This window comes from Sorex fumeus, unplaced genomic scaffold (genome assembly GCF_029834395.1).
Source record: "Sorex fumeus unplaced genomic scaffold, SorFum_2.1 ptg000041l, whole genome shotgun sequence".
NCBI classification, from domain to species: domain Eukaryota; kingdom Metazoa; phylum Chordata; class Mammalia; order Eulipotyphla; family Soricidae; genus Sorex; species Sorex fumeus.
In genome coordinates, this window is record NW_026606098.1 from 10,979,077 (window position 1) to 11,002,951 (window position 23,875).

Consider the following 23,875-nt stretch of genomic DNA (forward strand, 5'->3'; position numbering starts at 1 on the left):
TATGGGGGACGGGGTGGCCCCAAGCCTTCCTGCCCCCCCCAGCTCACCTCAGGGGGGAACAGAAGTGGATTCTACTGTGCGGTGGGTTTGTTTTTTTATTATTTTGTACAAAAATAAATTGACTTTTTTTTTGCGGTTTTTTGTATGTTTTCTTTTTTTTTAGGAATCTGCGCTCTCACTCTCTCGCTCTCTCTCATCTCTTTTTTTTTGTCTTTACAGACTTTTCATAGAAGTTGGTTGCAACTTGTAAACATGTGTGTTTTTTTTTTTTTTAAATTAAGAATGAACATAGAAGTACCCGTTCAGTTACAAAGTGCCAAGACTTTTACTGGCGGTGGCCTGCCTCGGTTTTGGTTCGGATCTTTTTGTTGTTGTTGGTTTTTTTGTGTGTTTGCTTGTTTGGTTTTTTTTTTCCCTCCTCTCAATCATCTGGTGGTGGCTGGTTTATTGCTTTTTGTCTGTTTCTATGACATCGCATCTGCCTTGCGCCTTCCTCCCTGCCGCTGGAACGCGGGGACGGGCGGGGAGCCCCCCCCCCGCCCCCCGGGTCCCACCTCAGGTACTGGGCCTCTGAGGAAAACTAGAGGTTTTTAATATATATATATATATATATATTTATATCTATATATAAATTTTTGTTTTTAAAGGAGGAAAAAAAAAGGGAAACAAATCTAAAAAAGTGCTTTAAAAAACTGGAAGGGGGCCGGGGCGGGAAAGAACGGCCAGTTTTGAATTCATTGCCAAACGTATTGTGGGGAGGTTGGGGGTCCCTAGGTGGCCTGGGGCTTGGGGTGAGGGGGCAGGGGGGTGGCTGTGGGGTGGGGGAGGGGGCGTCTTGGGCCCTGCTCTAGGGCATCCCCGTTTCTAAGTGCAGCTGGGCCCCTGGGAGCCACCCAGCACCCCTTGCCCGCCCCCACCCTCACCCCACACCCGGAAATAAATAGCTTTGTGTGGCAGTGGCCAGGACAGACAAGAGGCCACAGGCAGGGATGGGGGTGGCCGGGGGAGGGTGCGGGGAGGCTGTGAGTGAGGGGTGAGACCCCCCTTTAGTTAAGTGCCCTGAGGAAGGAGGGTGGGGCCCAGGGGGGCAGGTTCCAGGGGCGGGGGCGGGGGAGGCCTTTTTAACGTCTGCTCACAGCAGACAGACAGAAATCGTTTAAAGTCTCATCCGAAAGACACATACAAACCAGCGCGGATGGCAGGTCGCGGGAAGAGCCAGGGAGGGGACCCCACCCCATGCACAGCCCCTCCCGCCCCGCCCCCGCCCCGCCCCCGCTTCCAGGCCCGGGCTGCTGGGGTGGCCGGGCGGTGGGAAGGAGGCGGGCGAGGGGACGGAGGCTCGAACCCTTCAGCCCCTGAGGGCCCCAACCTGGCCCAGCCCCCAGACCCACGGGCGGGTGCGAGGAAGTGCGGGCGGGGTCTGCGGGTGCGGAGGCAGAGGCCGGGCGAGGGGCTGGGAAGCGCTACCCTAGATCCTGTAGAGTCATATATATATATATATATATATCTGTGTATATATATATAGAGATATAGATGTCTATATAGATAGATTCGGGGGGCGGGCGGGGTGACGCGCTCACTTCGCTCTGCTGGGGGCGTGTCCGCGTGGTGGTGGGTTTGTGTTGGTTTTTTCTCCATCTCTCTCGGGGTATTTTGGGGGGAGGGGCGGGAGCATTTTGTTGTTTTTCGCTTTGTTTGTTTTTGGTTTTCAGGCGAGTCCGACCGCGGCCCCCGTGCCCCCGGCGGCGCCCCCCGCTCCGCCGCCCCCCGCACTCGACCTGTCGTCGGGGCTGCCCGCCGCGTCCTCGTCCTCGTCCTCGTCGTCCTTAAAGTGCTTCTCCTGCCCGTTGCGACGCGCCGCTGCCCCCGTGGCCGCCGCCGCCGCCGCCGCCGCCGTGGCCGTGGCCGCAGCCGGGGGGTGGGGGTCGTCGTCGGCATCGGCCATGCCGTCGGGGGCCGGCGGCGGCGGCGGCGCGGGGCCCCCCGGCGCCGGCTCGGGGCCCCCCAGCGCCCCCGCGGCGCGCACGCGGGGCTTGCGGCCGCGGCGCGAGGGCACCCCGTTGCAGCCGTCCTTCTTGAGGTGTCTGTGCAGGTGGTCGGAGCGCACGAAGGTCTTGCAGCAGCTGTCGCACTGGTAGGGCCGCAGGCCCGTGTGCACCCGCATGTGGTTCTTCAGGTCGTAGTTGTGCGCGAAGGCCGCGCCGCACTGCTGGCACAGGTAGGGCTTCTCCCCGGTGTGCTTCCGCATGTGCACCTTCAGCTTGTCCTGCCTGCGGGGGCGAGGGGGCAGAGGTGGGTGGGCGGGAGGGAGGCAGGCTCCCACGCGAGCGACCCAGCGACCGACCCTGGAGCCCCGCCCTCCACGCCCAGGGCTGGTTCCTCCCGGAACCAGCCAGGGCAGGGGGAGGGGGGTTTCAGAGGATGGTGACCCCGGCTACACTAGGAAAGGTGGCCCCTGGTCTGACCAGGTGAACGACAGGCACCAGCCCCAGCTCCTCCCCCAGCAGCGCCCACAGGGAGCACTCTGGAAGTCAAAGAGGAGTGGAGGGGGCCCTGCAGGCCCAGAAGGGGTCGGCCCGCCCAGAGAGCCCCCAGTCTCTGAAAACAGAGTTCAGGGAAGAGCTGGAAATCTCCCCACAGCCCCTCCCGGGAGCCACCTGGGTTCCCAACCACCAGCCCACCCCAGGGCCTTTGCGCGGGAGACAGCTTCTGCCTAGATCCTCCCCAACAAACAGTTTTTGGCTCAAATGTCACCTCCCACCAGGGGCCCTCCAGGACCTGTGTCCACAGCCCCACCTCCATCCCCATCTGACTCTCTCCTGTTGTTTTTAGGGCCACACCCAGCAGTGCTGGGGGCAGCTCCAGGCTGAGGTAACCCCGGGGACAACGCCACCTGTCACTGTCCACTCCCCACCACCATCTGATTTCCCACCTTCGTGGGAACCAGTCTCTCCGACTATAACTGAGTCCCAAGACACCAAGGTCCGGAAAGAACCAGGGGTTCCGCAGGCCCACCCAGAGGGCAGAGAACTGGGGGCTCCCCCCCGTCCACCCGGCCCGGACACCTTCAGCGTCCCCCGCCAGGCACCCTCTCCACACTGGCTGGCCCTGATGGCCATCACTGGCCACAGGAGCTCTGAGCCCTTGACGTGTGCCTGCAGCCTGGATTCTAGAACATCCACAGGCCAGAGATGGAGTAAAAGTTCCCTGTCATTTCTGTGCGCCCAGCAGAGCAGGGACACAACCCGTGTTCCACGCCCCCCGGGGCTTCTCCGGAGGCCCTAAGGCTGGGACTGGACATCAGAAAACGCCAAAATGTAAAATGACTTTCACCTGGGCCTTTCCCTAAAAGAAAAGCCAAAAAAAAACAAACAAACAAACAAACAAAAAAAAAACACAGCCGCACCTGCTGCTGGGCGGGTGGTGGCCGTGGAGGCTTTGCAGAGAAACCCAGGTCTGCGTGGGGGGGGGGCGGGGGGCACCGGCCTGGCAATGAGCTAGACAGGCCCACAGCCCTGCTAGGTGTGGCTCCCAGGCAAGAGCAAAACAAACAAACAAACAAGTGAAGAAACAGGGTTGGGATTCTCCGGGTATTCCTGGTGCAGTGGGCTCAGGCCACTAGTCACGGGGGTGGACTTCTTCCTGGAACCCTGGACTCCCCAACTACTGCCACCCAGCCTGCTTCTGCCCAGCACCAACACCAACAGCCTCCTGACCTCCATGTCCTTTCCGAACCACCCTTCCCCTAGAAAAAGACTTTCTTCGGGAAGGGGGCCAACCAACTCCTACTCATCCTTCAAAGCACCGTCTGCAATGCCCCTGCTTCCAGGACACGGCTCCCACCTCCGAAATAGTGACAGTACTCCCTTCTGCTCTCCCTGGTTTCTTCCAAGCCCCCACCCATCGGCACTGCCCCCACGACTGCTGACCCTCCCGGGTGCCTTCCGGGCACACAGACCCACACCCCTCTGATGACCGCACCATCTCTGGGGTCCTTCCCTGGACCAGCGGGCTCTTTGGGCAGGCAGAGGTGCGTGGGGCAGCTGGAGGACACCACCCCCACCCCCAGCTCCTGCAGCCTCTCGGTTGCACCAGGTACGTCCCGTCCCCCCCAATCCCACCCCAGTGGGGACTCGGGCTCTCGGGAGCCAGAAGCTGGGAGAGGGGGCACGGCCGGCGGGTCGGGGGCTGCATGGAGCAGCCCGGTTTCGTCACCTCGAGCCCCGGCCCGGGTAATTATAGCCCCAGACGCCACAGGCCCCCGCTTACTCAACTCTCGGGTGAGTCACGGGGCCCCCTGGGCACCCGCCCCGGCCAGGAGAGCAGGCTGGGGGGTAGGGGTGCGTGGGAGGCGGCGGCCCGGCACCCCGCTCTCGGCCTCAGTTTCCCTGCATGGTCCAGGGAGCACCCAGTGGGCAGGGGAGAGAACCCTGGGTCAGAATGAACCCGAGCCTCTGAGGAGGGGTCCTGGGGGTGGTGGGGTCTCCTCTGCAGACCCCCGAGGCCTCACCCAGGGCCTACCCCAGGTGCGAAGGTCCCACACCCCCACAAAGCAGCCACTGCCCATCTGACGCAGGCAGGCTCAGCCCACCTCTCGGGTGCTCGGGGAGCCGCCTGGCCTGTTGGGAAGGGGCAGGGGGAGGCCGGAGGTTAGGGGTCAGTCCGGAGCTTGTCTCCCACCGGCCGGGCCTGGGAAAGCGGGGACAATGGCCTCTTTCTTCACCCGAGGTGGGCGTGGCTCGGGGAACCCCAAGGCGGGCGGGCGGGGGACGGGGGGTGATGCTGAGTCACCAGGCAAGCCCTGCCACCCCCGGCCCGCCCATCTGCACCCCACCAAGCCCAGCCCACCACCTTTGGACCCTGCACACGGAGGTGGACGCCCCAGCACAGCCACTGGGTCCCCCTGTGCCGGACCCGCGAGCCCAGGGCCTCCGCCCGGCCGAGCCTCACCTCCCCCTCTTCCTCCCTCACCCCATCACTGGGGGGGGTCGGGGGCCCCGCCCACTCCCTGCTCTCTCTCCCCCACCCCTGCTCCCGTCCCACCAAACGTTATCAATGGACACCAGCTCCATCAGGTCCAGCCCGGCCCTGCTCTCCTGCACCCCGGTGAGGCTGCCCCACCCCCAGGGGGAAGTCTCCCTCTCCTGAGGGCCCTGAGACTGGCGCAGCTCCCTGGGGTTCCACCCTCTGGGATCCCCCTTTCGGACCCTGCTCTTCCCCACAGGCCGTTCTAGGGAGCCAACAGCGGGGCCCCCACGCAGCAAGCAGGCACCCGTGTGGCCTTGGCTACTACTCTGTGGTTTGGTAGTTTTTTGGAGGTTGGCTTTCGTTTGGGGGCCACAGCTGGCGAGGCTCAGGGCATCCCCAAGGGGGGCCAGGGATCGAACCCTGGCCGGCCGCATGCCAGGCCAGGGCCCTCCCTGCTGTGCTCTCGCCTGGGCTTCTGCAGAGTGGTTTCTGGGCACTCCAGCCTGGCAGGGCTTGGGGCCGACTCCTGGCTCTGCTCAGGGAACATCACTCCCGGGGGGGCTGCCTAGAGAGCGCCTGCACGCGCCCCCCCCCCCCCGCCCAGGCTCCCCGGCCCCGACATTCCCGTAGGCTCACCTGGTGAAGCGAACCTTGCAGATGTTACACTCGTAGGGCTTCTCGCCCGTGTGCGTGCGGATGTGCCGAGGCAGCTTGCCGGCGCCCTGGATGACCTTCTCGCAGATGGGGCACTTCTGGAAGGCCTTGGCGCGGATCTTCTTCTCCACCTTCTGCGACCAGGCCGGGTAGACGTCGCCGTCGTGGGCGCCGCTGAAGTACTTCAGGTAGTAGTCCACCACACCCTTGTCGTCGGACCGCCCCTCGTCGTCGCTGTCCCCGGCGGCCGCGGCCGCCCGGCCCACTGACGACATCATCTGCTGCAGCAGCGTGCTGGCCGCCAGCCCGTCGTCCGGCCCGTCGCCGTCCTCGCCGTCAGCGCCGCCCCCCAGCAGGCCCGGGGAGTCGCCGGGCTCCGGGGCCGCCTCGGACAGCGAGGCCGCCTCCTCCTCCCCGCCCGCCCGGCTGTAGTGGCCGTTCTGCGTGGCACCCGATGGGAAGAGGCCCGCGGCAGCGGCCACGGCGGCGTTGGCACCGGGTGCTTCCTCGTCCTGCTCCGGCCACAGGCCCGGGGTGCTGTCCCCCTCATCCGCGTCCCCGGCCGGGGGTCGCTCACCGGGGGGGCCTGGCCCGTAGAAATCCAGCCCATTGCAGTCCCCCGCGGCCACGGCGGCCACGGCGGCCGCCACGGCCTCCTTGGTGGCATCCAGGTCGTCGTCGGAGGCGCCAAAGGCCGACCAGGGGAAGCCCGCGGCGGCAGCGGCAGCGGCGGCGGCGGGGGGCAGGCTGTTCATGGGGTTGCTCTGGAAGAACTCGAGGTACTCCTTGGCCCGCAGAAGGTTGCGCTGGTCCATTTGGTCTACGAGGTCCAGCTGCCCAGCGTCGGTGCCCGCGTCGGCCGCCAGGATCTGCCGGTCCAGCAGGTCGGCGCACACGTGGCTGACGGCGGGGATCTCCAGCAGGCGGGCGGCGCTCAGGATGTCGCCCACGTTGGCCGTGCTGACCGTGAGCGTGGCCGTGTAGGCGAAGTCCATGAGCGCGGTGAGGGCCTCGGCGCTGACGAAGTCGATCTCGTACACGTTCTGCTGGTCCACCACGGCGCCCGACGTGAAGAGCTTCTTGAAGTACTGGCTGCAGGCCGCCAGCACGGAGCGGTGCGTGGGGAACTCACGGCCCTCTACCAGGATCACCACGTCACACAGCAGCCCCTGCGTCCGCTGCTCGTTCAGCCCGCTCAGGATGTCGCTGCTGTGGTCCGGGAAGGGGATCCCGATGGGGCCGTCCACGCCGCCGGCCATTTTCCGCGCCGACACCTGTGGGGCCAGAGGGGCGGGGTGAGGTGGGCTGGGGGACCCAGGGCGGGGAGGCCTTGGTCTCCCCAGGAGGCTCAGGTGTGTCCCAGCCTCAGCTTCCCCCACACGCTCCGTCCTGCTCTGCGTCAGCAACCGGGAAGAGAAATGTCTCACACACGCACACACACACCATACCCCCACCCAGTGAGAGTTCACAGCCCGCGCTCAAGGGCGGCTCCTGTGGCTCCCAGAACCCTCACCCCCAATGGGGAGCTTAGGAAGGGGGCAGGGTACAGGGGCACTGGGTCAGCAGCAAGGAAAGGGGTCAAGGACCCACCTGGGGGTCACAGGGTGTCGGAGTGGGGGTGCAGGGACAGTAAGCGCAAGATTTGTCTTCTTCTCTGCCCCGTGCACCCCAAGTGGGTCCAGAGAGTTGGGGGACCTCCCCATCACTGCCCCTGACCAGCTTGTGCCTGTGGTGCCCAGGGAGCTGCTGCTTGGCTGGCAGCTGCCTGAGCCTCAGTCTCCCCGTCTGTCAAATGGGCCGGGCCCTGGGGGGGACACCAGCCCGCACCACGGCCCCCCTCCCTCTTTCCGCCTTCCCCGGGCCATGACTCATCCGCCCACTCCAGAGCTTGTGCAACCCGCTGGCTCCAGTCCCGCCCTCTCGGGGGAGCCCCGCTGCCCCAAACCACCCAGCACAGCCCACATTCCTTGGGGCCACACACCGGGGTCAGGAGCTGGGCTTAAGGCCCCGGGGGTGAGGGGCTAGGGCGCCCCAGCCTCCCGCCACCACACCCTCCCACCCAGTCCCGTCCGCCCCCTCCCAGCCTGGAGGCAGGTGGCTGCTGAGCGGGGGTCCAAGCGGGGCCCACCGGGGCCCAGGTGCCCGAGGGTTGCGGGTGGGGAGGACTCGGGTCCAGGCGTGGGCTCTGCGCCACACTGGGGCGGGGCTTCGCGCCACACTGGGGCAGGGCCTTTGTGCCACACCGGGGCAGGACTACACTTCCCAGGATGCCTCGCTCCTTGGCCCGCCCTCCCCTTCCCTGGAGATGCACCAGCTGCAGGGGGGGAGCGGGGGGCCCTGCCTGCCGCCAGCCTCTGCAGTGAGGTGGGGTGGGGGGTGGGGGGGACGCTACGGGGTTTGCTTGGATGCGGCTGCCGGGAGCAGGAGGGGGCGGCAGCCTCCGAGGAGCCCCCGAGGGTGGTGCCCACCCGCCCCTCCCCGCCACCATCTGCCGTCTGGCCCCGAGCCCCGGGGAACGAGTGGGCAGCTGGGGCTGCGGGAGAGACCCGCCTCAGTCCTGCCGCGGCCTCAGGCCCGGCCCTGCGCCCTGCCGCTGAGCCCCAGCACCCGCGCCGGAGAGGGCCACTTCGGGGGCTCCCCTGGAATCCCGAGAAGGGCCAGGTGACTCGTCCCCGCCCCGCAACCCCGGGGCCTGGGTCTCCCCAAGGCTGGGCGGCGACTCCAGGTGCAAAGCGCCCTCCTGGCAGGGCTGGGCGGGACCCAAGCTCCAGTCTCTGTTTCCCCGCAGATGACAGTCCTGGAAGGCGCCAGGCAAGGAAAGCCGTAGGTGGGGTTCGGAGAAGCCCAAGGCCCGGGTCCAGGGACGTGGAGCTCCGGTCCGGGCATCCAGTGCCCCCAGCCCCCAGACACCTGCCAACCTCGCCAGGGTCATGGAACCCCCCCCAGGGCGGGGGACCCCGGGGTGCAGTGGGCAGTAAGCAGCACCTCCGGCCCCCCACCCACCCCTCACCTTTTACCACAGCCCAGCCCCCACCACCCGCCCTGGGATTTCCGGGGCGCTGCTGGTGCTGACTTGGCGGCCGAGGGGCAGGCCTCGGCAGGCCCCTCCTGGGCTAGAGGTGGGGTGCCCTTCTCCCTCCCTCGGCCGCTCCCAGGCCCCCCTCTGCTCCCCAGCAGACGACCCACTGACACACAGCAGGGACCAAAGACCAAGGCGCCCACGCCCAGCCCTGCCCACCGGGCCACCGGGCACACCCGGCCTGGGTAAGGCAGCCGGTCCCACCGCAGCGAGAATCAGGGGTCACTCTAGCCGCCTCCCTCGCGAGCCCCACCCTGGCTGCTGAACCGTGTCTGCATCCCCCGCGAGCACATGCGGAGACGAGGGAGGTGTGCTGAGCGCTCGAGGTCACACAGCACCCCGGGTGCCTCGTTCTGGGGCCCACCCGCAGCACCCACGACGCAGTGAGTGGAGGGGGACCGTGGCGTGGCCCTGAGGGGCGTGCGAGGGGAAGTGGTGTGGGCACAGAGGAACTCAGGCGGGCACCTGGGGGGGCTGCAACTTGCCGAGGACCCTCCCCCACTGGAGCCTGGGGCTGAGCACTGCCTGCCCCCAACATCACACAGAGGAAACGCCATGCTTGCATGGAGGGGCTGCCCGGGGAGGGCTCAAAGCCACTTCCCAAACCGCGTGACCTTGGGGGATGTGGTGGGGGGCCGGAGCTACTCCCCTTCAGACAGACCCAGCCCATTCGTGGGGGGGGGCGGGCCCAGAGAGGGTGGGCGGCCGGGCCAAGGTGACACAGCAGGTTGGTGCCCAGGTGCAGCTGCCAGGCCCCCGCCCCCTCCCAGCCTGGCGGCCCGCGTTGGGCAAGGTTGGTTCCGCCGGGCTACCCCGCCCTGACCTGGTGCCAATCTCCGCCTGGCCCCGGTCCCCGAGCTGGGGTTTAATGGGACAGGAATGCAGCGTCCCGGCCGGGGGAGCAGGGGGCACCCACGGGCGCAGGGTGGCTGCCAGCTGCCTGGCCCAGAGAGCCCAAGGCCCCGGCTCCGGCCATTTCCCAGTGGCCACTTACTGCCCTCAGTGGGGAGGGGCTTCCTGCCCGGGGCCTTAAAGGGCCCGAGGCAGGAAGGCTGGGGGGGCCGGTGGGAAGTGGGGGGTGGTCACGGGAATCCCATCTGGGTCGCCCCTCCTCCCAACTCTGCTCACACCCCCCAAGAGCTCCGAAGACCAGAGCGAAAGCACACACACAGTCCCCGGGGCTGCCGGCGATGCCACATCAGGGCGGAGGGTCCCGTCGGGGCGGGCAGGCGGGCGAGCAGAGCCGCACGGAGGCTGCACCTGCGGGGGGGGGGGGGGGGCCCTGCAGAGGCCGACTTCCTCCCTGCCCCCAGGCCCGGCTCTCACCTGCACCGCCCCCGCCCCCCAGCAAGAGCAGGTGGAGGGCTTGGCCCAGACAAAGGGGCACTCCCTGGCCGGTGGGGGCCCCAAGGTTGCTGAGCCCACAAATCCTGGCCCATCCCCTCCCCTCAGACACCCTGCCTGATGGGGGCGGGGGATGAGGTCTTGTTTTCCAGTCAAACCAGAACCACCTGGGTGGGGAGCCAGTGGCCGTCCACAGTCTGCTGGGGGTATGGGGGGGGGGGGGTGGGCACAGCCACCGTCACATAAGAACCGACCCCCTCGCTCGGGGAAGGCGACTGGGGTCCCAGGTTCCCCCACTCCTAGGTACAGGCAGGATCAGAGAGGGTGTCTGGGCTGCCCAGCGCAGAGCTGGCTGGGAGCACAGGTGTGCGGGCTCCATCCTGGCCAGGCCAGGGAACCCTCCTCTCCTGCCCGGCCCTGCCCGGGGGCCCTTTCCTTCCCTGTCCCCCGGTGCCCCAGGCACCAGCAGGGGCCCTCCTGAGGCCTTCGCCCCAGGGCAGACAGGCCCCCCTCCTTGCCCTGGGGTCACAGGGAAGCAGAGGGCAGAGGGGGGACTCCCTGAGGCGAACCTCGGGGACAGGCGAGGGCCCTCGGAGCTGCCCCTCGGGTCTCGGCCACTCAGGGCTGCACCGGGTGACAGGTGGGGGTGCCAGCGGACTGGACAGACTGCGACACGCTCCGGCAGGGCCGGCGTGGCCTGAGCTGACCCAGGTTCTGCCGCTTTCACTGAGTGGGGGGGTGGGGGGAGGCTGGCAGGGACACGGAGGCCATCTGTGGCCGGCAGGAGCCCCTCCTTCGGGGCCAGGGGACTGGGGGAAGGTCGCAGGGCTCCTGCAAACCCGGGTCCCTAAGCCCTGGTCTCCGGAGACCAAAGTGGCAGGTGAGGGGGAAGTGCACAGGGGGACGCACCAGCAGTTCCTGCTGTGTGACCTTGGCACCTCGCTGGCCCTCTCTGAGCCACACAGGCCTGGCTGCCCGGCCCGGCACTTCCTGAGCCCCATGGAGGCTCCCTGGGGCCGACAGGTGCCCGCGCTCAGCCTCAGAGGGGACAAGGGATGGGCAAGTGGCCCTGCGCAGTGACAGGGGTGACGACTGAGAAGCGGCAGGAGCACAGGGGGACAGCCCCCCCGCTGCACGTGACCTTGCGCCGCTCAGTGCTTGCCCCCAGGTTTCTGCCTACGAACCCCCAGAGACGGGTCCTCAGCCCCCCAGAGCACTTGGAGCGGGGAGGCTTCAGTTCTTCATCTGCCAGGTGGTGAGGTCCAGGGAGGGGGGGTGGCCTGCCAGCAGCCTGAACCAGCTAAGGGGGGCCCAAGGAGCGGACCAGAACTGACGGATCCAAGCCCACACCACGGTCGGGCCGCCTCCCCCACCGGCCAGCCTCAGTCTCCCCAACCGAGAGAAAGGGATGCATGCAACCAAGCTCTGGGCTGCCTGCCCGCCCTTGCTTTCTGGGCAGGGGGGCCCCCTCTGCTTCATGGCACCCCAGCCAGGGCCAGGGCGCTGACTGATCACCCCGGCAGCCAATCAGAACGGAATAACACGTACAACCCCCCCCCCCAAAGTGACCCATGAATTAAAATTTCAGTGCCCAAGGTAGCTCTCCTTTCCCTCGCGAGGGATGAGGATCCCAGGGTTCCACCACCGGGCGCCCGCCCCCCCTCCCCCAGGCTCGTCACCACAGCGATGGCTGGCTGTAAACAGAGCCCCGAGCCCAGCCCCACTGGGGTGGCCCTCTGGGGACAGTGCCCCCTGCCTGGTGCCCCAGGGAGGGCCTGCGCCTGCCCTGGCGCCCCGCGCCCGCTCCCGCCCGACTCTGCCAATAGGAAGTGATCGGGCCGAGCCGGGGAGGGCAGGGCCCCCCAGAGTGGGCGCGGCGGAGCTCAGGGTTACGCCCTGGCCCCGCTGGGGAGGGGGGGCCTGACACGGGGCCGGGACGCCCGCTCTGCAGGGCCAGCCCCGCTCGCTCCCCGAGGCAGCTGGCGGGGCGTGTAAGAGGGCTGTGGGGGGGAGGGAGCCAAGCAAAACCCCGGCACCCATGGGTGAGCCAGGTGGGCACGCCCGGGGCAGGGGCACGGGCTCTCACTTCCGCCGAGTGGCCGGCCTCCCCCCACCCCGGCCGCGCTCCTCCAAGTGCCGGCTGCATTCCCCAAAACACTGACGTGGGTGTCCGGGCCTGGACGGGACCGGCCAGTCCCGTGCTGCGGTCCAGCCCGCGCGGGCTCAGTCGCCCAGAAAGCCGCAAAGGCCCGGGCACGGGGTGCGGGTGCCCGGCGGGGTGGCGGGGTGCACCGGGCCGCCGCCGCGACGCACCCGCTCAGCAACGCCCCCCCAAAAAAACACCACCGCTAGCACCCCGCTTGCCTCCCCGGCCCGCGGCTGGGGGAGGGGGACCGGTTCCCGGGACGGGGAAGCGGTGGGGGGACCGGATCCCACCAGCGACCGCTCACCCCCTCCACTGCCCGGGCTCCGGGTTCGCACGTGGTGGTGGCGTCAAGGGAAGGGGGGGGGGGGGCGTCCGGGCCAGAGGAGACGGGGTCACGCGCTCGGGGGGCGCGGGGGGGGCAGGCAGCTCCGCGGTCTAGCTCCCCCCACCCTCCAACAGTCCCCGCGGGCCGGAGCCGGCGGCCGCGCGCGGGCAGGACGAGGGGCCAGGCCGGTCCCCCCACCCAGGGCTGAGTCAGGCCCGGGCGGGGGCAGGAAGCGGCCCCCTCCCCCGCGCCCCGGCACCAGCGCGCGCGGCCCCCGCAGCGCCCGCCCGCTCGCGCCCGGGGGGCTCCTACCTCCTTCCCGGGGCAGCGGCGAGGGAGCCCGGCCCCGGCGGCGGCGGTGGCGGCGGCTGCGGCTGGGCTGGCTCCCTCCGAGGGGCCGGGAGGCGGCAGTGAGCTGGCCCCGCGCCACCCCCCGCCGCCGGCGGCCAATCCCCACCCGGACTGGGGGGAGGGCGATGCAAATTACCCCGGATCTGGGTCCGCCCGCCCGCCTCCCCCACGCCCGGGCCCGGCCTGCACTAGGCCGCGCATCCCCGGGCTCGCCTGCGCCGTGCGGCCGCCCCGGCCGCCATCCTCCCGGGGGAGCACCGGGTGGGTGACAGCGCGCCCCCCGCCTTCCCCCCGGGGACGGGGGGCCGAGGGGAGGGGGGCTGGGGACGGTTACACAACCAGGCGGGGAGGGGCCCCGGGGCGGGGAGGGGGCCGGCCCGCGGGCCGCGCAGCCGGAAGCCGGGGACCGCCACCGGCCCCCGGCGAGGGAAGCCCGGCTCCAGGCCCCGCCCCCGGGCCGGCCGGGCCCGCCCCCGCGCCGCGCCGCGCGACCAGCCCGCGCCCCATTGGCTGGGCGGCCCGCCGCTCACCGCCCCTCCTCCGCACCGCCCCTACCCGCGAGCCGCCGGCGCGCGGCACCCTGGGACTTGTAGTCCGGCGCGCCGGCCACCTGCCCGCCCGGAGCGTCACGGGGACTACGACGCCCAGACGGCCCCGCGGCCCCGCCCGCCCACCCGGACCCGGACACCCCACCCCTACCCCCTCCCCGGCAAAGCCCCCCTCCCTGTTTTTTCAGCCCCCTCCCCCCCATCCCCCACGGAGCTCAATCTTGGCCAACTCCAACGTATGCACGCAGCATCGAACAGGCCCCCGGGGGGTGGGGGGAGAACAGGAGCGCCCCCCGTACTCCGCTGCAAACTTAACACGCGACGCGCCCCCCTCTCGCCCCACGCCGGCTCCCCCCTCACTCAATGCAGCCCCGCTTCCCCTCCCCCGCTCCCCGCGCGCCCTAGGCGCCCCGAAGAGCCATGCACCCGGGGGCGAGGCGGGTGACCGGGCTGGGGGGGCGCCGGCCCCGCAGCCCGTGCACTTCGCCCCCGATCTCTTCCCCCTGCTCCCGGGCGGCGCCCCCTCGACACGTCCGGGACCCGGGGGGCTTCGAGCCTCCCGGCAGCTGCCAGAGCCACCCCCGCTCCTCTGAAACTTGCGGAACGTCCCCGGCACCCCGACTCTCCCCCGCGGGCGCGAGAGAGCCGGGGTGGGCGCAGCGCCCCCCCGGCCCGGTCCCCGCCCTGCACCCGGCGCCGGGCGCTGACTTACCTCGCGGGGCCGGGGCCGGGGCCGGGCCGGGCCCGGAGTTGGGGACGGGGCTCGTCGGCCGCTCGCCTGCGGGGTCCGTCCGCGTCCCTCTGCCCCCTCCCCGCGCTCGCTTTCCCCGCGTCGCTCGCTCGCTCCGGCGGCGGCGGCGTCACTGCCCCTACAGTAACTGTACAGTACAGCCAAAGCCCCGTATGATGCTCGCGACTCCCTTCCTGGTTTCTCCGAGGGCAAGAGGGGTCCTCCCTTGTCTTAAAGGTGCCGCAGCCGCCGGCCCCCCCCACCCCACGCCCAGCCCGCCCCCCCCACCCGGGCCTCGGCGGCCAGAACAGGCTCGGCAGGTCCACACTCTCGCCACGTCTCTGCCCTCCCGTGGGGCTTCGCCCGCTGCGCCCGGGGAGACCGGGCTGTTATTAGGTTTTGTCAACTTGGCGGGGCGGGGGGGCCCAGCCCGCCCCCCCGGCGCGCCCCCCCCTCTGACCTCTCCGCCCCGCGGCGCGGCGCCGTGCCAGTTTGCCAGCTTATCTGGCCCCAGAGCTCCCCGGGGCGCGGGGCGGGGGTGGGGGTGGAGAGAGCGGGCCCCCCGGGGTGGGGAGGGCGGTGGGGGCCTCCAGATAAACTGCCCCCCAGCCAGCCCCTGCGCAGGGCCCGGCGTGGGGGAGGGCTGGGGGCTGCGGGCTTTGCCCCCGACGCCCTGGGGCGTGGCAGGATGGCAGCGGGGGCGGGGAGGGCTGGTGCGCAGTGCCAGGACCGAGCCACGCGGGCGTGGGTCGCGGCTGCCCCGGCTGCGGGCGCGCGGGGCGGGGGTGGGGGGCGCACGCGGGGCGGGGGCGGGGACGCGGTTCCAGCCCCACCCCGGCCTCGGTTTACCCGGGAGGGCCCGGGGACTCGGAGTGGGGGGCTGGCTTTCGAGGGGCGCGCTGCTGGGCTCGCGGGTCCCCCCATGCAACCGCCAACCTGCCCGCCCGCGATTATATAAAGGAGTCGCCTCCGCCCGCCCGGCGCGGCAGGGGCGTGGGGGGGAAGGGGTTGGCGAGGGGCGGGCGGGGCGGTTGTTTTCCCGGCTCGCCGGGTTCCCCCACCCAACTGCGGGGCCCCCGCGGGGCGGGCCGGGAGGTGGGGGGAGGCGTGGGGACCCACCCGGAGGGCCCCCATGCCGCGTCTCTGCCCCGGACGCGGGGGTCTGCGGGATGCGCGCGGGGCGGCGGTGGGGAGGGGGGACGCGTTGACTCAGCCCTAAGTTTTCTTGTGTCTATGAGGGTTTCTTTTTTTTTCTCTCCCCTGTCCATTTCTCCCACTTCCTCCCGGTCGTGGGAGAGGTCCGGCGGGGGCCAGGGGGAGGGGACCGCGGGGAAAACGGCATGGCCCGGCCCCGGATCCGCCGCCTGCTTAAGGGCGCTCCCCCAACCACCCTCGCGCGCGCGCGCTCCGGTCCTCAGTTTCCCCCTTCTCCTTTCCCAAAGCAGGCTGGTACCTGCTCTCTGAGCGCTTTGCCGAGGAGGCTGGCTCTGTCCCCGGTCCTGTTTACCTGCCCGCGGACCATTCTCCAGCTCATAGATGCTGAATGTCACTCTGCCCCAGCTTGCTAACATCCAGGCTGGAAGCTCGCTGCAGTCAGGTGAAGGGGACACCCCTGGTTCTTCGGGGCGCCCCCCCCCACGTCCCTGTCACACACACACGCGCACACACACACACACACACACACACACACACACACACACCCCTCTAGATCGCCGCTTGCCACGCCAGATTAAAAGCACCTTTTTGTCGCCCTGTAGTCCTGAGAATTGACCCTGCAAGGGGAAACCCAGGGCTGCCCCCAGAAGGGAAGTGACTAGAGACCCGAAACCAGCTCCCTGGGGCGCTGGGAAGGGACTGAGGGAGGGGCCCTGTGGGGACTTTGTTCTAACGACCCTGCCTGGGGATGGAACTCAAGCTTCTTCCTTAAACCTGCCTGGCACCAGCCTGGAACAGCCTTGGTCAAATAACAACCGGGCTTTGAACCCAGGGCACTTTTGCCTTCCTGCAGATAACCCAGAGCTCTGGGGGCCTTTTGCAAAAGGGCTAAGCGTGCACGGGAGGGTACGGGTGTGGGGGGCTGTTGGCGGCTCACCCCACCCACTGAGCTAAGTTGTGGGAGCCAGGACCACCCAGCCTGGAATCTCTTGCACCCATTTTCCCGCCTTAATCATTTATTTGGCCCCGCAAGAACAGACGCCTCCTCCCACCCAGGACAGAGAGTGTGGCTTAAGTGACCGGAGTTTTGTTCTTGTTTGTTTGGTTTTGGTTTTGGTTTGGTTGGGGGGCCCTTTTGGCCTTGAACCCAGCGTCAGCCCCTTGCCACTAGCCCTGCACTGCAGGTCACTTACATCTGAGGAAACAGAAAAGGATCATCAGCATACAGGTGGCCTTTCCTGGACCCTGAGGGAGGGAGGAGAGAGGTGGTACTTCCTGATATGCCAGGGTGGTACCCCACTACTCCCTATGCCCACTTGGACCCAGAGATAGCCAATTTGGTGGGGGAGGGGCGGTGGGTGTCCAGGGCTTACTCCGGGCTCTGCACTCAGGGTTCCTCCTTGGTGGAGCTCAAGTCGACCCTGTGGGGTGCTGGGGATCAAACTCAGGTCATTCCCAGGCCAGGTAAGTGCCCTCCCGACTGAACGATCACTCCAGGCCCCTCACTCCCTGAGATCATATTTTAAAACCGAAAATACAGGCTGGAGAGACAGTACCTGGGGTACTATCTTGACTTGCACAAATCCTGATGTAATTCCCAGCACCCCGCATGGTCCCCTGAGCATCACCAGAAGGGAGCCCTGAGTGGTGCCAGGTGCCGCCCTCCCAAAATAAATAAATAAATAAATAAAAAACAATAATAATAAAAATTAAATTTTAGAGGGCCACGGTGACAAGACAGGACAAGTGCTGACTCTACATGCAGAGGGGAGCCAGGGTTTGCTCCCAGGGACCACATGAAACCCCAACACTGTCAGAAGTGACCCCCACCAACCCTCCACAGCAACCAGGGTGTGGCCCCCAAACCAAGCCAACAAACAAAACTGAATTGAGTGTGAAAGATCAAGGCCAGGCCACTGAAGAGATAGTATAGCAGGAAGGGCACTTGCTATACATGTGGCCAACCAGGTTCCAAGTCTGGCACCTCCTGTGGTCCCCTGAGCACTGCCAGGAGTAACCCTTGACCATCATTTGGGGTGGCCCCAAAACTAATAATCATAATAAATAAAGATCCAGGCTGCTGTGTTACTCTGGGTCTATCACTAAACCTCTCTGATCCACAGAAGCTTTTGACAGACATAAGGACAGAAACTTGTTCCCAGTAGAGAAAAACAGGAAGGTCTGGGAAATGCTTCAGGACACAGGGCCTACACCCAGTTAGCCGGGTACAAAGATGTATCCTTTGTGGCATGATGTTACGGGGCCCTCCTGTTGCCGGCTTGGGTGGTGAGAAACTCACACTTGTGCTCCAGGTGAAAAATTCACACACATGATTCAAAAGTGCTCCAAGACCCCTGAAAAGATGGTTCGCTCCAGTGTCCTTGCACCCGGGGCCAGAGCGATAGTGCAGCAGCTTGAACATTTGCCTGGCATGCAGCTGACCCGGGTTTGATCTCCAGCATCCCATAGGGCCCCCTGAACACCACCAGGAGTCCGTCCTGAGCATCGCCAGGTGTGACCCAAAGACCAAAAAATAAGTGAAGGGTTCTGGGACGCTTTCGTTTGGGGCCCACACCCAGGGGTGCTCAGGGGTGACTCCTGGTGCTGCTCAGGGAACTATACGGGACGCTGGGGGTCGAACCCAGGTTGACCTAGTGCAAGGCAAATGCCCTTACTGTTGTGCTGTCACTCCACCCCGCCCCTGCTCCTGGACCCTTTCAAGATCTGCTCCCTCTTGGCAATTAAACCCTATAAACAAGGATGGATGCTCCTGTCTCCAGGCCAATTCCTCCCTGAGGAGCTTTGGAAATTCTGCTCTCAGCTGCTGCATTCCGCCTTGCTGTTGAGTTGTTCGGTTCTCAACTGTACCCAGGTTATATGGAAGCCAGAGGGAGGTTATGCCCCAAACACACAGCAATCAAAGAAAATTGGGTGAGGGGATTGCACTCAAGTTCCTGTCCTTCTTCTTCTTCTTCTTCTTCTTTTTTTTTTTTCCCTTGTTGGTTGTTGGGCCACATCCGGCAATCCTCAGGGCTTACTCCTGACTCTGCACTCAGGAATCACTCCTGGTGGAGAGAACCACCATCGCTCCAGCCCCTCAAATTCCTTTCAGTAGGCTGCAAAGTTCTGAAATACATATTGTAAGAGCCTGAGTGATAGTACAGCGGGGAGGGTGTTGGCCTTGTACGCGGCCAACCCGGGCTTGACCCCCAGCATACCGTAGGGTCCCCTGAGCACCGCCAGGAGTAATTTCTGAGTGCAGAGCCAAGAGTAACCCTTGAGGATTGCTGGGTGAGACCCCCAAAAAACTATTGTGGACTGCAAGGAGGATGCATCCTTTGCCTGGGGCCAACCCAGGTTGGGTCCCTGGCACTCATCATGTCCCCTGAGTCCTGCCAACAGTGATCCCTGAGCACAGAGCCAGAGTAACCCCTGAGCACCACCAGGTATCGCCCTCAAAAAGACAAAAAAGCAAGGGAGAGAACCAGGTCCTCAAGGTCCCCTCCACCTCCCAGGGACTGGAAATCTAGAGGTTGAAATATCCAGAACAGGCCCCTCCTCAAACAGGAAGTGGGTGCATGGGGCTAGGGGTTGGGAGGAGGTATGAGGTAAGAGTTCATGGGAAAGGGTGTGGAAGGTTCCAGAACTAGAGGGCAGTGATGGTTGCACTATGCCTCAACCACACCAGAAAGCCCAGAAATTGACACTTTCCTGGAAGGGTCAGTGGTTGTAAGTGGAGGAAACCAGTAACAGTCCTACGGCAGGGTGGAGTTTGCTTTGCATGTGGATGACCCAGGTTCGAGTCCTCAGCATCCTACAGGGCCTCCTGAACCTCACCAGGAGTGGCCCCCGAGCGTGAGTCAGGAGCCAGCCCCGAGCACAGCTGGGTGTAGTCTCTCCTCCGAAAGAGAGAAACTCCACGTTTGGACTAGAGAGGAGGTCCAGGAGATAGGACACGGGCCAAGGCGTGGGAGGCCTCCCAAGGCCCCCATACACCCCACGGCTGGGTGTGGCCTCCATAAAAGGTTATACATTTATATGCATTTATAGAAGAGATCATTACCTTTTTTCAAATTTTATAGGCATGGAGCTCAGGGCCACGCATGTGACTTGTCAGCCCGGCAGTGTGAGCCGAGGGCTCAGAGCCCAGCAACGAGCTGTGTTTCAACTCAAGACCACACGTGGCGGGGGTTGGGGGGGATATGGGGGAGCAACCATCGAATCAGGGCCTCCAGGTGGAGCAATGAATGATTCAGCAGGGAGGGCACTCACCTTGCATGCAACCGACCCGGATTAGATCCCTGACAGCTCATAAGGTCCAGGAGTGATCCCTGAGCAGTGCCGAGTGTGACCCAAAAAAAACAAAAATAAAAAATAAGGTTGGAAGCACTATAGCACTGTCCTCCCGTTGTTCATCGATTTGCTTGAGCGGGCCCAGTAACGTCTCCATTGTGACACTTGTTACCGTGTTTGGCATATGGAATACGTCACAGGGAGCTTGCCAGGCTCTGCTGTGCGGGCGAGATACTCTCGGTAGCTTGCGGGGATCTCTGAGAGGGGCGGAGGAATCAAACCCGGGTTGGCTGGTCGGCAGCGTGTAAGGCAAACAAAACGGTGGGTGTGGCAGGAGGGATATGGGGGACACTAGTGGTGGGAAAGGTGCACTGGCAGAGGGATGGGCATTGGGACACTGTATGGTTGAAACGCAATCGTGAAAGCTTTGTAACTGCATCCCATGTGACGTGGTGATTCAATTCAAAATAAAAAAGAAAGGGACCCCCTGTAACAACAAAGAAGATTGGAAAAAAAAACAATTAAGTATGCTTGGGCCTCTCAGATGCTAGATCTGGGTTTTGTGCCTTGGCCCTTTGGCCGTATCTCCCTCACCCTGCCTCTCTCTCTCTCTCTCTCTCTCCTTTTTGTTTATTCCTCAGGGGCTACTCCTGACTCTGTGCTCAGGGGGTGGCACTGGCAATCAAGCCCCGGCCTCCTGCATGCAAAGCCTGTGCCCCATCCTACTGAGTTCCCACCCCTTGTTGTTTTTGTCCCTCGTCACTTTTGGGTTTTGGTTTCTTTTCATTTTGCAGGGCTGCCACACCTAATGGTACTCAGGCTGACTCCTGGCTCTGTGCTCTGGGCCATGGGGTGCTGGGATCAAACTGGTATGAATCACATGCAAGGCGAGTGCCTTCCCCACTAAAGTATCTTTCTCAAGGCCCTTAATAGTTTGGGGATGGGTGTTGGGCCACACCAGCAGTACTCGGCTGATTCCTGGCTCTGCACTCAGGGATCACTCCTGGCAGACTGGGGATTGAACCCGGGTCAGCTCACCTGCAAGGCAAACACCCTCCCCCAAAATGGGCCCACTTTTTCTTTCTGTTTTTTCTTTGGCTGCCCCTGAAGTTTTTCTTAGTTGCTGTCGAATGAATTTTGGGGCACCTGGCCTCTGCAGTAGCTGCTCTGGATCTGTAGTTGAAGGCCTGACTCACCCTGGAGCCTCAGCCTGGTGCCTCTCTCTCTTCTGGGGGTCCGTCTGTCTCTTTTTCCTCATTCCGCTCTCTGCTCACACACCACACCCTAAACCACGTGACAAAAAGAGAGAAAGGGAAGGAAAGAGAAGAGAAAAGAAGGGAAAAGAAATGAAGAATGAGGGCCGGAGTGACAGGACAGTGGGGAGGGAATTTACCTTGCATGCAGCCGACCCGGGTTCCGTCCCCGACATCCCATAGGGTCCCCTGAGCACTGCCAGGAATAATTCCTAAGAGCAGAGCCAGGAGCAACCCCTGAATATGCTGGGTTTGAACCAAAGGCAAAAAGAAAAAATAAAAAGAATGAAGGATGGAAAGAGGTTGGAACGACAGTACAGAGGGGGAGGGTGCTTGCCTTGCAGTGGGGCCCACCTGGGTTCGGGTTCCATCTCTGGCATACCATAAAGTCCCCTGAGCACCACTAGGAGTGATTCTTTTTTAATGCACAGGGGTTACTCCTGGCTCTGTACTCAGGAATCACCCCTGGTGGTGCTCAGGGGTACCCTATGGGATGCTGGGAATTGAACCCGGGTCGACTGTGTGCAAGGCAAATGCCCTACCCACTGTGCTATTGCTCCAGCCCCCAGGAGTGATTCTTGAGCACAGAGCAAGGAGTTACTCCTGAGCACTGCCAAGCGTGCCCCCCCCCAAAAAAAATAGTACTGCAGGCAGGGTGATTATACCCCATATGTTCCCCCAACCCTTAACAGTGGTGACCCCTAAGCATAGAACCAGAAGTCAACCTTGAGCACTGTTAGGTGTGCCTTCCCGAAAAAAAAAGAAGGGAGAGAAAAGTAGAGTCCTCGATAGTACCAGAAGTTGTAAAATTCCCTGTATCCCTGTACTTTTTTGGTTTTCTATTTTCTCACGGCAGAGCCTGGCAAGCTCCCCGTGACGTATTCAATATGCCAAACACAGTAACAACAAGTCTCATGATGGAGATGTTACTGGGCCCGCATCAAGTAAATCGATGAGCAACGGGAGGACCGTGACCGTGACCGGGTCCCACCCAGCAATGTACAGGGGTTACTCGTGGCTCTGCACTCAGGAATTACTCCTGGCGGTGCTCAGGGGACCACATGGGATGTTGGGAATTGAACCCGGGTTGGCTACATGCAAGGCAAACGCCCTGCCCGCTGTGCTCCAGTCCCACTTCTTTTTGTTTTTATTTGTTGTTTTTTGTCTCAGGCCATACCTGGCGGTGTTCAGGGCTTCCTCTCACCGCTGTACACAACAAACATTTCTGGCTGTGCCTCAGGGACCCTTTGGGTGCCAGGATTGAACTCAGGTTGACTGTGTGCAAGGCAAGCACCCTATTGGCTGTACCGTCACTCGGGCCCCCCATGAACAGTCTCATAATCAAGTGGTAAGTCTCCCCAAAATGAGTGTCACGGGAGATAGGGGCCTCTCACTGCATTCACCCCACCCTTGGACAACGTCTGTTCTAAGGAGGAAGGACATTCTGACCCCTGCCACAACATGACCTGAGGGCCAGAGACTCAGTGACATGAACCAGACACCCCAGGACACATCCTGGAGGACCCTCCTCCTAGGAGGTCCCTAGGGGACCCCACTCTGGAGAAACAGGAAGCAGATGAGGGAACAGGGGCTGGGGGAAGGAAGGAGGGGTGCGTTTCCTAGGACAGTTCCCAAGGGGGAGAAGTGGAATGTTCTGGAGACGAGGTGGGGAGAGTCAGAAGACTCTGTGGGTGTACTTCAGGCCTCTCTCTGCTGGGCACTTGAATGAGGTAAAAATAGCAAATTTGAGGGGCCAGCGCATAGGACAGCGGGGAAGGTGTTTGACTTGTAAGCAGCTGGCCTGGGCTTGATCCCTGGCACCCCAGAGGGTTCCCCAGCACTGCCAGGAGTAAGCCCTAAGCACGGCTGGGTGTGCCCTCCCCACCTCACCTCCTGACAAAAAAGAAAGACAGAAAGAAAGAAAAGAGGAGTCATCCTTCTGTCTCCCCCAGTGTCCCAGCAGAGTGCCCACCCCCTACCCCCCGGCCCCCACCCCCCTTTCCCGTGCACAGCCTCTGGGAGCACTGGGCTGGTTCTGTGAGCTGGTTCTTGCAGACTCTGCCTGGAAGGCCAAGGAAGTGCCCCTGAGCACCCCTGGGGTGTATCCAGTCTGCTTTCTGGGGCTCCTCCCAGGCTCTTGGCCCCTCCCCAGAGGCCCAGGCAGGGCTAACTTTTAACCAGCACTGCCTGCCCGCCTGCCTGGTGGTTCAGCCAAACCAACCCTGGCGGGCGGGCGTGCAAGTGCAAGAACGGACGCACTCCTGCAGTGGGGGGGCTTCCCAGCTCCCCTGCCTCGCCCCATCCTGGGAGCACCCCTGCTTCTTGCCCCCTAAGTTCTCTCCTGGAGCAGCTCTGGCTCCTGAGTCCTAGGAAACCCGGCTCTGGGCAGAAGAAAAGCCTGACACTCAGAGCCTGGGGTTCGGTCTCTCTGTACCCCACTGAAGACGCCACATAGGGGCTGGCCAGGTAGGACAGAGGGGAGACATTGTCTTGCTTCCAGCAGAGGTCAGGGCTGGATCCCGGCACCCCAGAGGGTCCTCTGAGCCCCACCAGGACCCTGGGGCTGACTCCCGAGCACAGAGCCTAGAGTCAGCCGTGAGCATTGCTGGGTGTGGCCCCCAAACTAACCAACCAAATAAAAACGCTCTAGAGTCTGCAGAGGTGCTCAGTGCTCTGGTGTCCTTCCAGCAGTGCTGGCAATAGACCCTGAGCCACCTGTCATTTTATTATTTTTTACTTATTTATTAGTTTTATTATTTTAAACATTTATTTTCTTGGGGCTGGAGCGATAGCACAGCAGGGAGGGCCTTTGCCTTGCACGTGGCCGACCCGGGTTCGATTCCCAGCATCCCATATGGTCCCCTGAGCACGGCCAGGAGTAATTCCTGAGTGCAGAGCCACGAGTAACCCCTGTGCATCGCTGGGTGTGACCCAAAAAGCAAAAAATATATATATTTTCTTTTATTTTTGCTTTTTTGGTTACACCCAGCAATGCACAGGGGTTATTCCTGGCTCTGCACTCAGGAATT

General features: G+C 64.3%; 1 protein-coding gene across 2 annotated transcripts; it reads right to left on the reverse strand.

Annotated features, from left to right (window-relative positions):
- Positions 1-1,690: 1,690 nt before the first annotated feature.
- On the reverse strand, positions 1,691-14,415 carry ZBTB7A (zinc finger and BTB domain containing 7A). 2 transcript variants are annotated; one of them, XM_056119740.1, is made up of 3 exons: positions 14,128-14,415; positions 5,605-6,896; positions 1,691-2,270 (listed from the first exon to the last, which is right to left on the reverse strand). In XM_056119740.1, the coding sequence occupies exons 2-3, from the start codon at positions 6,879-6,881 to the stop codon at positions 1,709-1,711; spliced, it is 1,839 nt and encodes a 612-aa protein (XP_055975715.1). In that variant the 5' UTR covers positions 6,882-6,896; positions 14,128-14,415; the 3' UTR covers positions 1,691-1,708. The 2 variants fall into 2 exon arrangements, with proteins under 2 accessions (XP_055975715.1, XP_055975716.1); XM_056119741.1 differs by lacking the exon at positions 14,128-14,415 and adding an exon at positions 12,829-13,314.
- Between the last annotated feature and the right edge of the window lie 9,460 nt (positions 14,416-23,875).